At 40.1% G+C, this 14,456-nt stretch overlaps 1 protein-coding gene across 12 annotated transcripts in view; it reads left to right on the plus strand.

The window, feature by feature from the left end:
• Window positions 1-14,456, plus strand: part of PXK (PX domain containing serine/threonine kinase like) — a 37,140-nt gene that overhangs the window by 2,395 nt on the left and 20,289 nt on the right. For 11 of the 12 annotated variants that reach the window (XM_054215980.1, XM_054215981.1, XM_054215984.1 and 8 more), the window contains exons 2-4: window positions 8,537-8,587; window positions 9,255-9,302; window positions 13,942-14,128. In XM_054215980.1, coding sequence (XP_054071955.1) covers window positions 8,537-8,587; window positions 9,255-9,302; window positions 13,942-14,128 — 286 coding nt within the window. Of the gene's footprint in view, window positions 1-8,536; window positions 8,588-9,254; window positions 9,303-13,941; window positions 14,129-14,456 lie in introns of those variants that run through there. The other variant, XM_054215992.1, reaches the window with a different exon arrangement.

Consider the following 14,456-nt stretch of genomic DNA (forward strand, 5'->3'; position numbering starts at 1 on the left):
GCGTTAAGACTGTATTTTACTTTATTATATTATAGACGTAAGGAAGTAGGTTGTCATTAACTGAATGCTTTTAGGGTTTGTTCCTCATCCCACCTCAAAGCGACGCCTTCAAAAGATGTAGATCTATGCAGTTCTTCATCCCAATCTAGTGTTTGGAGAAGTAGGTCTCCACATGCTAGACTTGTTCTAAAGCTGAAATACAAAGGCATCCTGGAATAAATTTTCTATTCTTTTGTCAGCAGTATGTATTAAGATTTTATAATGCTGCTTAGTGTTGCAAGAATTGCTTTAAACTTGTATATATAATTCTTTTCCTGTAGATCATTGCTTAAAAAATTGCTGATATGAAGATGATCTAGGCCCAGGTTAGATGCAACTTTAACGTGGTGACTGAGCTAGTAATAATGTAAACCTTCTGTAGGTGCTGAAAATAGCCAGTCTTCTGAATAGCCAGTTGAGGAAAAGGTGAAGAATTTCAGGAAAAGCTTTGTGGACATGGTGAAATACCAAGCAGAAGACTAAGCTTGTGTCAATTGTTCTGAGCGGCTTCTGTTGATTTAGATTTAATACAACAGACTGGGTAAGTGTAGACTTAACAGCATTGAATCAAGGGCTGTACTTGGCAGAGGCTGAGTTTCTGTTTCCTGGGGATGAAGGTGAAACTAAAAGAAGCAAAACTGAAAACAAAACCCGAAACTGCTACTTACTTACCTGAATTCTCCAGAAACCTAAGAAGGGATAAAGCTAGTATTTAAAATGTTCTTTTGAGGGTTTGCACTTTTTGCTTAGTAAGAGCATGTAAACCATCTAGTAAATGTAGTTTGTAGATTGTTAGGAAATCAACTGCAAAATCTTCTGGTACGCTCACAAGCTTTTTATGTTTCTTTCAAGTCAGAAATGCTCAGAAGTTCTTTCTTGAGTTAGTGCATCTCAGCTGGTACACAATCTCCATGCTCTTGTGTTGCAACAAAGAAATTGCCAGCTGAGGTTTTCTTTCTGCGTATTTATTTCCAATGATAATTGAAGATGAAAATGATGCCTTTTCTTTTTTTATAAAAGTTGTTTCCCTGGTTAAGTGTGTTACAAGCAGCCTGAGATCTGTTGAAGTGTGCACTTTCACGCAAATCACGGAATCACGGAATCTTCAGAGTTGGAAGGGACCTCTAGAGATCATCTAGTCCAACTCCCCTGCTAAAGCAGGATTGCCTAAAGCACATCCCTCAGGGCTGCATCCAGGCGGGTCTTGAAAATCTCCAGAGAAGGGGACTCCACCACCTGCCTGGGCAGCCTGTTCCAGTGCTCTGTCACCCTCACTGTAAAGAAGTTTTTCCGTGTATTTGAACGGAACTTCCTATGTTCTAGCTTGTGCCCATTGCCCCTCGTCCTGTCACTGGGAACCATTGAAAAGAGCCTGGCTCTGTCCTCCTTAAACCCACCCTTTAGATACTTGTAAACATTAATTAGTTCTATAGTGCAGTGTTTATGGAGTCCTTTTCATTTGGAAAGCCAAATATACTTACATCGCAGGCCCATTCCAATAGTACCTGACTTAATAGATTTGAAATTGCACGAGGAAACTCTGTCAGCTTCGTTTTGTCTCCTGCCATGTGCTTCAGTTACTGGCACTGCACAGGAAGAGAGAGTAACTGTATAACTTCCAGGAGTGCGTTGGGCGCCTTCTCCTAGGCATGGTTTGGTGCTCGTGGCAGGTATCTGTACCAGCCGTTTTGCAGAAAATGAATCCGTTTTGTTGCCATTGCGTTCCTTGAATTCAACCGGAGTGGAATTGCATCCAGTGTATTAAGCCATTTGCACGTGTCTCATCTTAATGCCAAATGTTGTGCAACGGAGGCATTTTCTGCACTAAAGCTTTAATAAATTTTGGCTGTTGAACTTGCTTCATATTGGAACATCTCATCTGTATATTCACTATTTAAAAGTGGCTTTCTTTCTAAGCCTTAAAATAGGATGCTATTTGCTTCCGCAATAATCTAAACATATTCCTTAATAAGAACTGCACAACTGTACATACAAGTTTTAGGGCACTTCAAAGCAGTGAAACCACTATCAAGTTATATGTATACTTCTGAACATTCCTTAATTCTTTTCTGAAGTGATTTTCCTTTTTCATGCGTTTCATGTTGAAATTGAAGCAGTGAAACAGCCAATTTTGCTACAGTACATTGTTGTCTTAAAGGCATTTGGAAATGAACAGCTGAAATAAATCCCTCTTGTAACATACTTTCAGAGTTTTTCGTTTTCCTTAAGCAATGATGCATGTTGACACTCATAGCTTTTAGATTAGAAAAATCTTGAAAAAGCATTTATATTTTCCCTATATTGTTCTATGATACAAAAATGGAGCCATATGTTTCTAGAACTGTAGGATTTATTTTAAGAGCTTGTAAAGGACTTTGCACGTCTGCTTTATAAGGAATTCAGCCTCTCCAGTGAAGGTTGCCTTCACTTTGGGGGAAAAAAAAAATCATGAAGTTCCTTTTAGAGGTGGCCTTAGAGAGGGAACTATTAGGGTTCGCTTGTTTGACGTTTTGGAAATGCAGTTCCTCCACTGCACTTAGTAAGTAAGCTTGACCACCTCCCACCTCCACCCCCAGCTTGGGCTCAAAAAAGATAGCTGCTTCATCACACCTAATTTTAGCTGTCCCAGCCTTACGGTTTCCACTGGTGAACTTAACTAAATTAGTATTGTGTTTGTAGCTCCTGCAAAGATTGCAGTCAGAATACTAGTTGCCGTATCATACCTTAGAGAATCCATTGCCTTAGAGATCTTGCAGTGGACTTGGAATATTTTTATCAGCTACTGAGTATTTTCTGAAAGATACTGAGTATTCTGCTTTTCTGGTGAAGGCCACGATGATGCTGTTATTTCTCTTGTCTCTCTCTGGAGCTTTTCTTGTTCAGAACATTTCATTACACGTAAACGCGTGTCCTATTTTTTCCTCTGCAGTTGTCCTACTTCATAGCTTTCACTTGTTGAATGGCTTACTCATTACTACACCAGCAATACAGGGTGTGTGGAGCTAGAGAATGTCCCCAGACAAACACGTGCGTTGTTTAAAACGCAGGTAAACACCGCTGTTGCTGCTCGTACCTCAGATGGGTTTAATGGCAGGTTGTGCAATAGCAAATAAGTTCTGTGCCTTGTAGCGAAGAGGTCCCCGCTTCTGAGCAGCTTTCCTGGTTTTTGTTGCTACTTTTCACATGGGAGATTTTCTAAATAAACATTTAAAAGAGCTTCTTACGAGAAATTGTTCCAATCCAGCCTACTTAAGCGGGGATTGCATTCATGCTTAATTAGGCTTTCCTCTCTTTAATGCTTATAAAATAAAGCCCTTTCAAACTTTTAGTTGATGTGACCTGAAGGTGACCTGGATCTTTATAATGGTTGGCTTTTCAAGCCTGTTGGATTAAACAGATGTACAGCAGAAATCTGTGAAAAACAGACTGACTATCCTGAGCCAGAAATTTAGAGACTATTTTCTTGGGAAAACAGAATGTATTACCCAATATTGGCGAGACTCTCTACGTTTTATTATATGAATCTCTAAATTCACCGCTTGTTCTTTCCTATTTTGTCTCTGCAAAAGCCTTTCTTTCCTGTTTGCTTTCTGTTTCAAAAACCAGGAAAGATGATAAACAGAAATTGTTAAATGTTTGGACATACTTTGCTGTGTAACTTTCACCTAGGAATGGTAACAAAATTATCTGCGCAGCTCTGATGCTGATGTTTTAACAAGTGCTGGAATACCAGGGAACAATCTTGGTGCATCTGGGGCGGAAAAAAACACCTAAGTGGGTAAATTCAGGATAACGTTAATCCCAGGCAGTGATTGTGAAACTGTTATTGGCAAAGGATGCAGAAATGCAGTGTGGTTGTCCCTGATCCATGTGGATGTTTGGAAGATACTCTTTTTCAGAAACTCTATCCAGCGCTCTGTAGTGGTAGGAAGAAGATTTTTAGGAAATGACAGTGCGCATCCAGGGTCATACAGCTTTCCCTGCTCCTGACCTCCTCCTCCCAGCACTGGTTTCCGCTTCTTTGACTGATGGGAGCAGCCAGGAAATGATCCCATAGGTAAAACCGCTTTGCTTGGCGTCTTTAAAAATCTATACTGAACTGCTGCTGCTGGAATGTGAAGGTTGTGGCAGGATCTGGCTTGGCAGTAGTTGTAGGAAGCGCAGCGGACGTACAAACCTTCCCTGTGTGGAGGTCTGGAGGGGCTCAGGGAGGTGGTCTCGGGGAAGGGTTTTATGGCCTGTCTGGTTGGTGGCTCTTATGTAGTTGCTGCCAGGGAGCTCTCTGCCGGCAGCCAAAATCAGTAGCGTGAGGTTGTCCTGCAAGCTGAGGCCTTTCTTTGCCAGCTAGCAGCTGTTAGGGCTCCTTTGAAGTTGTTCGGTAAACTGAGTCATGGGGAAGATTTTTGAGCCATTTGTGTAGGAGTGAGAAATGCCATGGGAATTTCTGCATGAATGTAGCTAACCTAGACCTCGCTGAGCTTGGTTGTTGATCCCTAAAATTGTCGGCAGGAGTAAATTCTAGTAATTACTAGCTATTTCTGAAGCCATCATATTTTCCTGTGTTAGATGATGCAGCTAAACAGAAATGATTCTGAGTGTGCCGATCTGCTTTCCTTACGCTGCCATTTATTTCCTATGGGCCCAGTCTCAGTCCCACTATCAATCCCACTATCGTAATTCAGATTTTTTTTCCTAAACAAAACAGAATTTGGCAGAGTTATAATGGCTTTTGTGCATTTAGGCTTTTTCCTTGCAGAGTTGAAAGCTCTTCTTTGGTCCTATGGGAAGCATATATCAGTGGTGCTAATTATAATCCCAAGACAAGCTTGTTGCCGTGCGGAGGCAATAGGAAGTATCAGTTTCTCACTGAAACTCGGCATACTGTGGTCTGGTGGTGTATTTCTTATTGTGGCTTTTCTACTATAGCTATTCTTTGACTTTCAATCTCATTATCAACTTTGCGGGGGGGGAGCGGAACGAACCAAGAGAAGGGCATTTAGGCTTTTTCATTATTTGTATTGACAAGGTAGTGCTGAAGCAGCCAATTCTTTATTACGGTCAGCACTGATGGAGAGAGTGTGGTGGGGACTTCATTTTTCCATACAGACAGAATTACAGACCACATCTGGAATCTGGAGAGTGATGCTCTCTTGTTTCAGGTTGTGAACCTGTGGTGTAAAGAGGGGGCTCAATTAGTGCTTTTGGGTGCCAAAGCAGAACTAACTGGATAGGAAAATACTCGAGTCTGTGTGGAAAAAATAGTTGTGGCGCAAATCTAGTTTTGTAATATAATCTTACTGTGAGAATGGGCTCTGAGCCCTGGGTTGTTTGTCCTTAGGCTCTCCAGAAGAGACGACTGTTGTCCTGATCAGAGTGGTTGTATGCAATAAGATGCTTTGACGGTTGTCTAATGAATTTGTGCGTTCTGTCTGCCCGAGGGCCTTTTCTGGGGCTACAACAGAAAAGGTTAATCGCTGGATAAAGAGTAAGTGCTACAAGGGGTTGAGTAATAACTCTGCTTCTTTCAAAATCCTAGAAAAGATGAATGACCGAACACAGTGAATCATCACTGACGTGGCTTCTCAGAGAAACGGCCAACGTTCCTTTGAGACTTGCTGAATAAGCAGTTGCTGCAATCTTTTGGCTGTGTATGAAGTGGCCTCTTCCTACTTCCCAAAATGCAGCGACGATCACAAAACAGGAAAAGCCACGTTTTCATGGTGACTCTGGGTCTCCAGGTGTCCCTTTAATCGGGTTCTGTTGCACAGTTTCCAAGCATAATTATGCTGGTTGAATTGCAGTCAGCTCCGTGGAATTTTGTTACTATTTATGAGGGTTTGGGCTTCTTGTTTTGCAAGAAAATACCTTAATTATATTTTCAAATAGGTAGAAGAAGAGAATATGGAGAGAGCATGTCAGGCTGACTTTCTGAAAAGAGATACTTTAATTCCGCTGTGGTCGTTATGTGTTTTGGTTTGTGACATCTTGGATTTCTGTCATTTCCACCTAAGCTGCTAGGACATTAAGTATTTTAAATCACTTTGGTTTTCATGCTTACTAGTCTTGAATTTGTTCTTGAGTCTAGATGGTTCAAAATTGCTACAGATATTTGATAGCTGTTGATGATCAAGGATATTTTAAGTAGTGAATTTTAAAAAATGGAATAGCATTTTTGTCTGAGCAGCATTGTGCTTTGGAAGGGAACTCCAGTAAATAAATAATGGATTAGTTAAGGTTGGCCACACAAGGTAAAGCCATCTGATAAGTGTTGCCTTTGCCTCTTGTGTGGAATAGTCATAATTCTTGATCTACGCTACCTACTATTCATGGTGGTAAATGTTAAAGGAGAATTCAATTCTACAAAGGGATTCTATGATGTGCCCCACTTTGTTTGCATCCAATGGTCCATTTGTGCTTTTCAGGTACAAGCTTTTAATTTCATTTCATTTGAAAGTGCAGTATTAGTTCTGTGTGGTTCTGAAGGCAACTTCCAAAACCAGAAGACGCTTCACAGTCCCTGAAAGAAGTTACTAATAACTGCCTGTAGTGGATTTTTAACTGGGAAGCTGAATTTATAATACTTCATAGATCAAACACTTAATTAATTGAATTATCTAGTTGGTATGCAGGTACATGCCAGACAGAGTTATTGTTACAGAATGAACGAATTTGGTATATAAACTCAAGGTGCTGGAAATGCCTTTGTTGTTATTTCATTATTGTCTATTCATGATAATTTGGAATGCAGCATTAATTTTAATATCTGAAGAAAACGTGCATAATGCTCTGATCTCTCCTTTTTGTTTGTGTAATAACCCTATTGATGTAAGCAGTTCAGCAAAACTGGGTGGCATTTGAAATCGAAAAATTATTCAGCACTTTACATAAAATGCCTTTGAAAGTTTGTACCAGGGTGAATGAAGTCATCTGAGCCAAATAACAAATGATTTGCCATGTGATGCCTGCTGCACTGCAGGCGATGGCTGGGTGGGTGCTCACGCCTCGCTTGGCACAAGTGCAAAGAGCTTTTTTGCACGTTCCGGCTTAGAAAGACTGTGAGCCGTGGCTTGAATTTCTATTTGTTTTAGAATTTCTAGTTCTCGCTTTGGATTTTGCAGCTGCAGGTGTGCGGTGGTCGGTGAGGCAGCCTGGGGGATTCAGTGGTGCTTCGAGCACCGGCGGTGGGTCCTGCCACCCCTGGCCAAACACAGCAGAGAAGATGAACGTGCTTAAAAGGCGTTGGGGACATAAACTATCCTGCAGTGTCAGACTGATATGGTTGGAGGGAAAGTGTAAAAACATGGGTACCTGCACGGCTTCTTCCCCCTCTTCTGACTCTGCATAGTCTCCAGCTCTCTTCCGTGCTGAGAGTTGCATTTGCTCAGGCAGCACCTTACTTTTTGGCTCTCCATTTTCATGTTTTTCAATGTAAACTATATGGCCGTGGGATTATCTGCATAATAAGACTTGTAAAATAGCTGCATTTATAGAGCTTTGTGTATGCAAGTGATAAAGGAAGTATCTGTTACTACACTTAGCCCGGATTAATTTTATTTCCTTGCTAATTAAACAATATCTAAAATGGAGATTATAGGCTTTCTAGGAAAAGGACTTGCCTCATTTATAATCTTTGAAATGTCAAAAGTGTTTTTAGAGCTGTTTTCAAACTTAAACAGAGTAGGGGTAAACAAAATCACGGCTTCCTTGAAGAATATCTAAGTAGGTGTACAAAATACTTGGTATCTTCTATTCTTGAGATATAAGATAAATCTGAAATAATGATCTTCTTGTATTGACCAGGTAAAAGGTTCAGTGGAGCTTGAAATGAAGAGACTGAAAAGGATTGTGCTTTATTAATGTAATTGTGGTGGGAGAATTATTAATTCTTAAAGTTTAAAAGCGGTTCACTGAGATTTAGATATATCTGCATAGTTAATATATAAATGATTAACTTTAAGCATGCATTATAAATGAAGAATTATCATAATGAGAGACCGATACGTTCTAGTTACTCAAGCACACCCCAAAGCTTTTGTGGTAACCTTTCTTGTACAAAAATAATTAGAGGTTGGGCAGCTGTGGGTATTTACTGGCATTTTATTCTGTTACGATGGCAGCAGTAATTCCTGGGGGCTACTGGTTAGATATTGGAGGTGAGGTGAGGAGAGGTTTCTTCAGCTGTTGTCAGTCGAGATGTGTGGTGAGTATGCTCTTGCCATCTTTTCCCATAACTACATGAAACTGTTTGAGTGCTTTACAGGTCTGCAAGCTCTTGGACCTCTCTTTGTCTTCTACTCCATGAAGCAGAGGGAGACAGCTGCTAGTGATGGGTCTGGGCAAACCCAGCCCTGACCTTCACCTCGGCACTTAACATCTGGATCTGAATTTTCTGGTTCTGAACGTTTCCTAATTGAATGGTGGTCACAATTGGAGAAGTACCTAAAAACTTTCTTCAGCTCATTAGTTCTCATTTCTAATAACTCTTTCCTTTTATTAGGAATACATAATCCGTGTTCAGAGAGGAGTTTCAGCAGAAAACAGTTGGCAGGTAATTTCTTAAATTGTGGATTTCTTTAAACCAGGATGCCTTTTTAGGAAGAATTTGAAAATTGACTCTTCCTAGATATTAAATTTGAGCTAGAGAGGGAAATGTTGGTTTAGAATTGAGAACGTGAAGTGCTTGAATACTTTTGGTCAAAAACTAAGAGAAAAACAGTATTGCTGCCAGCTACAGAAGGCATGTTGTCTGCTGCTATTGTGGAAATTCCAGGGAAAAAGCCTGTGATGTGTTACTACTTGTGTTGGTACAACCATAAGTTAAATCTCAAATGCCAGTTTGCCTTCCTTAGTGCTAAAATCACAGCCTTGCTGATACACGGCCAACGAAACCTGGAAGTAATAATGAAGATGACTATGAAAAGTTGATATATCTAATATGGCAACAATGCTTTGTTTGCAGACAACTTTGCTTGCAAATTTTTTTTTTAGCTGTTTTAAGATAATGTTTAGAAATGCATTTTTGATCTGAAAGGATTAAAAACTTTTCTTTGCTCTCTGGCAACGCGACATAAATCTGGCAGCTACACATTTGTACAAAAATGCTTAAAAGAACAAGATTATAAATGGGAATTACTTTTCTCCGATGGGATTTTGAAGAGTAAAATGCTAATGGGAAAAGTAATATGTTTCCTGAACTTTGTCTTTATATTTTGCAGATTGTGAGGCGATACAGTGACTTTGACTTGCTTAATAATAGCTTGCAGGTAACTTTCACCCTTGATATATAAATTTAAAATGTAATTTAGAAGGATATATTTAAAATGGCTTGTGACATTTTTATATACTGCAGTGAAGAAAAACCACAAATTTGCATAGCTGTAGGAGAAACTTGTGACTTTAAATGCAACTTGAATGTATACTACTTCACTCTTATGTTTTCTCTTGTAAAATTTTAATTTTAGCATCAACAGGACCAATTTATATAGAAGTGGAGGAAATTGGCAGATACTGAATCTTTTCCTTCAGTACTGTGACTTGTTCCGGTTTTATGTATTATTTGTTCCCCCTTTGATTCGAAGAAAGCCAAGGCACATACCAACCTTATAAATCCAGCATTGAAGCACTACGTGTCTCATTATTTATATTGGTCTAAAAGCACTACCAGATGCTGCTTATCATGTGATGGTTCTCTGTATCACTGGAAAGCATTCCTTAGTTAAACACTGGACTTACTGTGCGTTTTCTTTTGCTTTTTCGGACAATTATTTCTTTTTAGTTTGTGTGGGAAAAAGCAGGGCATATGAGTGTGTTTGGGAAGGAGGGGGACACAGCAGTGGCTAGCATCTACAGGAGTGAAACCTGTTACACAGGATTTCCATGCAAGCAAGATAAAAAGGGAACGCTTTTGCAATTTGAGGAGAGATTTTTGTGATTTTGAAATTTTTTTTCCTCTGTTAAATGTTGTGTGAATTCAAGAGCTTAATACTGCTTCCTCTCCCTCCCCCCTCGCCCCAATCAAATCAGCTATCTGCTTGATGAACCGCAGTGGGCAAAAACATCTAAGGATGTTGAATTGTCCACTCTGATAGTCTGCTATAATTGATTCCTATCCTAGAAGGTGGATAAATTAGTCATAATTCAACAGAGGCAACGTGGTTGCATTGTGGAATTACTTTATTGAATGTGCAGTGGCACGTAGGAACTTGATTTTCGTGACCTAGAAACCTCTTGTGTGATGTGCTGAATAAATGCAATACAAAGATGCCTCCTGCACCAGAGAAATCCAAGATTTAAGATTAGATAAGCACCCATGGGAAAACAGGGAAATGAGATGGTACGTGTCCGTCACAGTACATAGTGGTCATTGTAGTCTTAACCACAGTCAAGTTTTGATAGAGATGGGACAGAGAATTTTGAGAAAGTTTTAAAAAGAAGAAAGATTTCACTTTTGTAGCCACCTATAACAAGCTCCTCTTAACCGTGGGGAATAGAATGTGTTAAGGCATGAAAAAGCTTTGTTGCCTTCTCATTTAACTTTCAAATGAAACAGCTTTAGTAGAATAGGCAATGGACCTTTAAGACTTAAAATTTAGAAATGGCAGGTACTGAAAGGTTAGGTCTATGTGGAAGGTCTAGAAAGTGAAGGTAAATAGGCTATGTATGATGTAGGACAGAAAGAAAAGGCCTTTGTATCTGAGGCAGAGGTGAATGATAAAAGTGGAGGGTTCAGGAATTTATTTGACAGCAACTTGCAGGGTGGGACAAGGAGGAATTTGAAACAAGAGAGAGATTTTTCAGCTGTAAGATACTAAAATCTGGGACAAAAATGTCAGCTCCTTGGGTGGATAGAAAAGATCAAACAGAATCATCAAAACATCCCTCTAACTTGGATAGGAGGGTATGCAGAGGGCGGCTAAATTAACAGGAGGAGTTCATTAGCACTTGGTCTCCTTCAGTGAAAATGACTGCTCACCCCTTGATGTTCAGAGTCCTGTTTCTGCTTTCCACAGTCTGGAAAGGCAAATATGGATCTCAGCTTGGAGACAGCCTTTTCTGGCTAGTACGGAGAGCTGCCCTAGGAGGTGAAATTCTTCATAATATGCCCAGGAGAAGGGCAGGAAGAGAGTTTTAAGCCTTTACCAGAGATGCACAACTCTGCTTTTGACAAACAGCACTGCTCCTCCATCCTAGTTCCACATGCCTGGGCTTGAGAGACAGCAGACAGTAGCTGGCGCGAAGGATGTTAAAATTGGTCTTTTCTCCTACTGTTTTGGAGTTTTTTCATAAAATACACTTTGTGATGCTGGAGTTGAAGCTTGACATGCAACACTCCTCAGTTCTTTCCATCCAGAACTCTAAGCAACAATATTTCATCACGCTATTCAGGTCCCACGACTTGTTTTTAAACTCTTTAAACTCTCATCATTTGTATATTGAAATTAGACTAAATAAACAAGTAAACAAAACTCCAAGCAAATAATACACCACCACCCCCCCCAAAAAAAACCCCTAAACCAAAACAATAGTGTAAAGCAATGAGCACTCAGAAAATAGCAAAACCCAATTTCCTTTCTTCAAAACCAAAATGTTGCTAGAAAAACTGCTGGAGCTTCTTTTGGGTGTAAAGCCCCAAGTTCTTCCAGTTCTTGTGGCGTACTTGAGCTCTCTGTAGGTTTGGGTGGTTGTGTTTCAACACACAGCTGCAGATGAGTGGGAATGCAATTTTTCTGCTGTTAATCTGGTGCTACCTACGCAATAATCGTAAGGACTGAGCATTTCCAAATGGGCTAGGCTAGGGGATGCAGTCCTACCAAACACGGTGGAAATAACGAGAGGTGTATACCTGTGAGCCTGATCTGCGTCAGAAAGTTTCAAGCCAGGTGCCCTGAACTCTCAGCTATCTCCTGGGTTGAAAAGCTCCTTCCAGGCTGTCCTGGATTTCTTCCCCTTCACTTCTTTGACAGAGATGTGTGGAGATCGTTGGCTGCTCATCTATTTTGTTAAGTGAACTACTTACTGGTACAGTATTCACAGCAAGGTATCTGGCTTTTGTGAAGCATTTTATTGCAGCTTTTGAACAGACATTCCTGAGCGGGCTGTGGTTTGAAGATAAGAACGTTAATTCCCAGGTTCTTCTCTGGCGAAGCCCATCCTGGCTCCAGCGCTGAGCTGGGGCCACCGAGAAGTACCACTGGTGTTTGAAAGCATGCAAGGTCTTTGCAAGGTCAGAACCTCAGTGAGGTGTTCTTCTGTGGCAGACAGTGCTCTTGCTGTGCTCTGTGGTTTGGCAGAGAGCTACAAAAACCTGGGGGTGAACGTTACTTTCTGCTGAAAAATAGCAGATGTGTGGTTTATTGAAGTAAATTTTAAAACAAATAATAGTGGTTTTGAAAACGTCTGAACTAGAGTCCTGTTCTCCCTGATGGTAGCTGGCTGTCGGGTCAAGAAGGTAAAGGTGATTGTGAATTGATACGCTTTTCAAGTGAGTAATACCAGAAATGGATTTAGGTTTTGTTTAGAAAATTGTTTTTTAATTGAAGTAAGAGTGGTCTGCCAAATGAAAGTTCTGTGTGCCTCTGGTGTTACAGCCAGTAATCCACCACATTAGTTTTAAGTGGTATATTGTTGCTTTTGGGTTTCTTCCTGAATATACTTTTTTCCCCCTTTGGGTATAAAAGAGCATTAAAAAAATGCTCGGTGGATTGGATGATTTTTATTAACATTGGTAATTCAGGCGTAGTTAGAGGTCTTTTTTAGCCCATAATTTGCAGTCAGAAACAGAAGTAGAAGTGCTAAGGTGGGGGGGACACACAACTCCTGTGTTCCAGAGAAGGAGGAAAAAAGGAGAGGGATTGCTACTTCTGCCCCAGTTTGTTGAACTAATCCTTTACTTTTTCCAGTAGTTAAAATGAAAGTTGTTCAAACACCAGAAGCCACTGTCTTCTCCCCGGTGGACTGTTTGCTTTAGAAATGAGGTTATTGCATCTGGTGTAATTGATTCCTGCGAGACATATTTCTTAAAGATAACTCCCATGGAGACTCAGCGTACCCAAGGCAGGCGCTTTGATCTGCAGGACAACGATGTGTTAACAACATGAAAAAATCATCCTGGCAATTCACATGACGTAATTGAATGTGCAACCTAGTTTTGTTTTCTAAAGCTGATCTCTTTGATCTGACTTACATAAGTCTTTGAATTTCTATACATTTTTTTCGTCGTCCCATTTCGAAATATATCTCTGATTTTTATCTGAAGTTTTGGATCACTGATGTCAACATAAAACAACTGCTGCACATCCGCTGGTAGACTGCAGCTATTTCTAGGTTGAAAGATGTATAGCTGTTTAAAAACTGTATAGCAATAAATTCGGAAGAGAAAATGGAAAAGTTGCACCATATTTGAAATTATAGATTTAAAATACTGACAGTAAGGGCTTTAAATTACTGATAAAGGCAGTAAAGACAAAGGAAAGTTATTAATCTGCACCTCATGAAATAAGAAGGCATAAATATTATCTGGAGAAAATGGTAAAGTGTGAATTGTTTTGTGCTGTGGTGGAGGTATGTCATAAAAAGGATTTTGCTGAAAACTGTAGCCATTTAGTATCTGAAAGTTTTGTGTAGTGATCTTAAATGCATGACTCACTAGCAAAAAATTATCTTCTCGCATTTTCAGTGTCGTTCCACTTACTAATCTCTTCACAGTGGGATGCGAGCTGTTGTCTGACGAGCTCACCCTGACAACAGTACTTAGAAAAAACATAAAAGCTTGTATATACACAGTACAAAAAGAGTTATCCAGTAGTTAGCTTGCTGCTAAGATTCTTTTACTTTTTGGGTTGCTAGTTTATGTCCCTGAGGCATTTTGAAAGCAAGGTTAGTAATTTTTCTTCTCTTTTTAAGATCTCGACTCTAAGTCTACCTCTTCCTCCAAAAAAATTGATTGGAAATATGGAGCGTGAATTCATAGCTGAAAGACAGAAGGGACTCCAGGCCTATCTCGATGTAATTACTACCCATCACATCCTGTCTAACTGTGAATTGGTAAAAAAATTCTTGGACCCAAACAGCTACTCTGTAAACTACACTGGTAAGTGAGGAATTGCAAAACTGCGTTACAGTTTCGCTTTAGCATGGCTGTATATCTGCCATTAACGCTGGCAAGGATTTACATTGAAGCACGGGGGGGCGGGTGGGGGGAGTAACCTTCAAAACTATCACTCTGTGCATGTGATTATTTATGATAATGTTTCCCCAACTCTGCATGAATCAAGCTGCGATTGTCAAGTCTAAGTATTTGAATTATTTTACAGAGGAGTGATGGGGGTCAGATCTATGTAAGCAGAACTTGGGGGAGGGGGTTTGGTGAGAGTGACATCTACTTTTTCACAGTTTGTGATAAATGGGGGGGGTTGGTG

The sequence above is a fragment of the Rissa tridactyla genome, chromosome 10, assembly GCF_028500815.1.
Source record: "Rissa tridactyla isolate bRisTri1 chromosome 10, bRisTri1.patW.cur.20221130, whole genome shotgun sequence".
Lineage (NCBI taxonomy): Eukaryota > Metazoa > Chordata > Aves > Charadriiformes > Laridae > Rissa > Rissa tridactyla.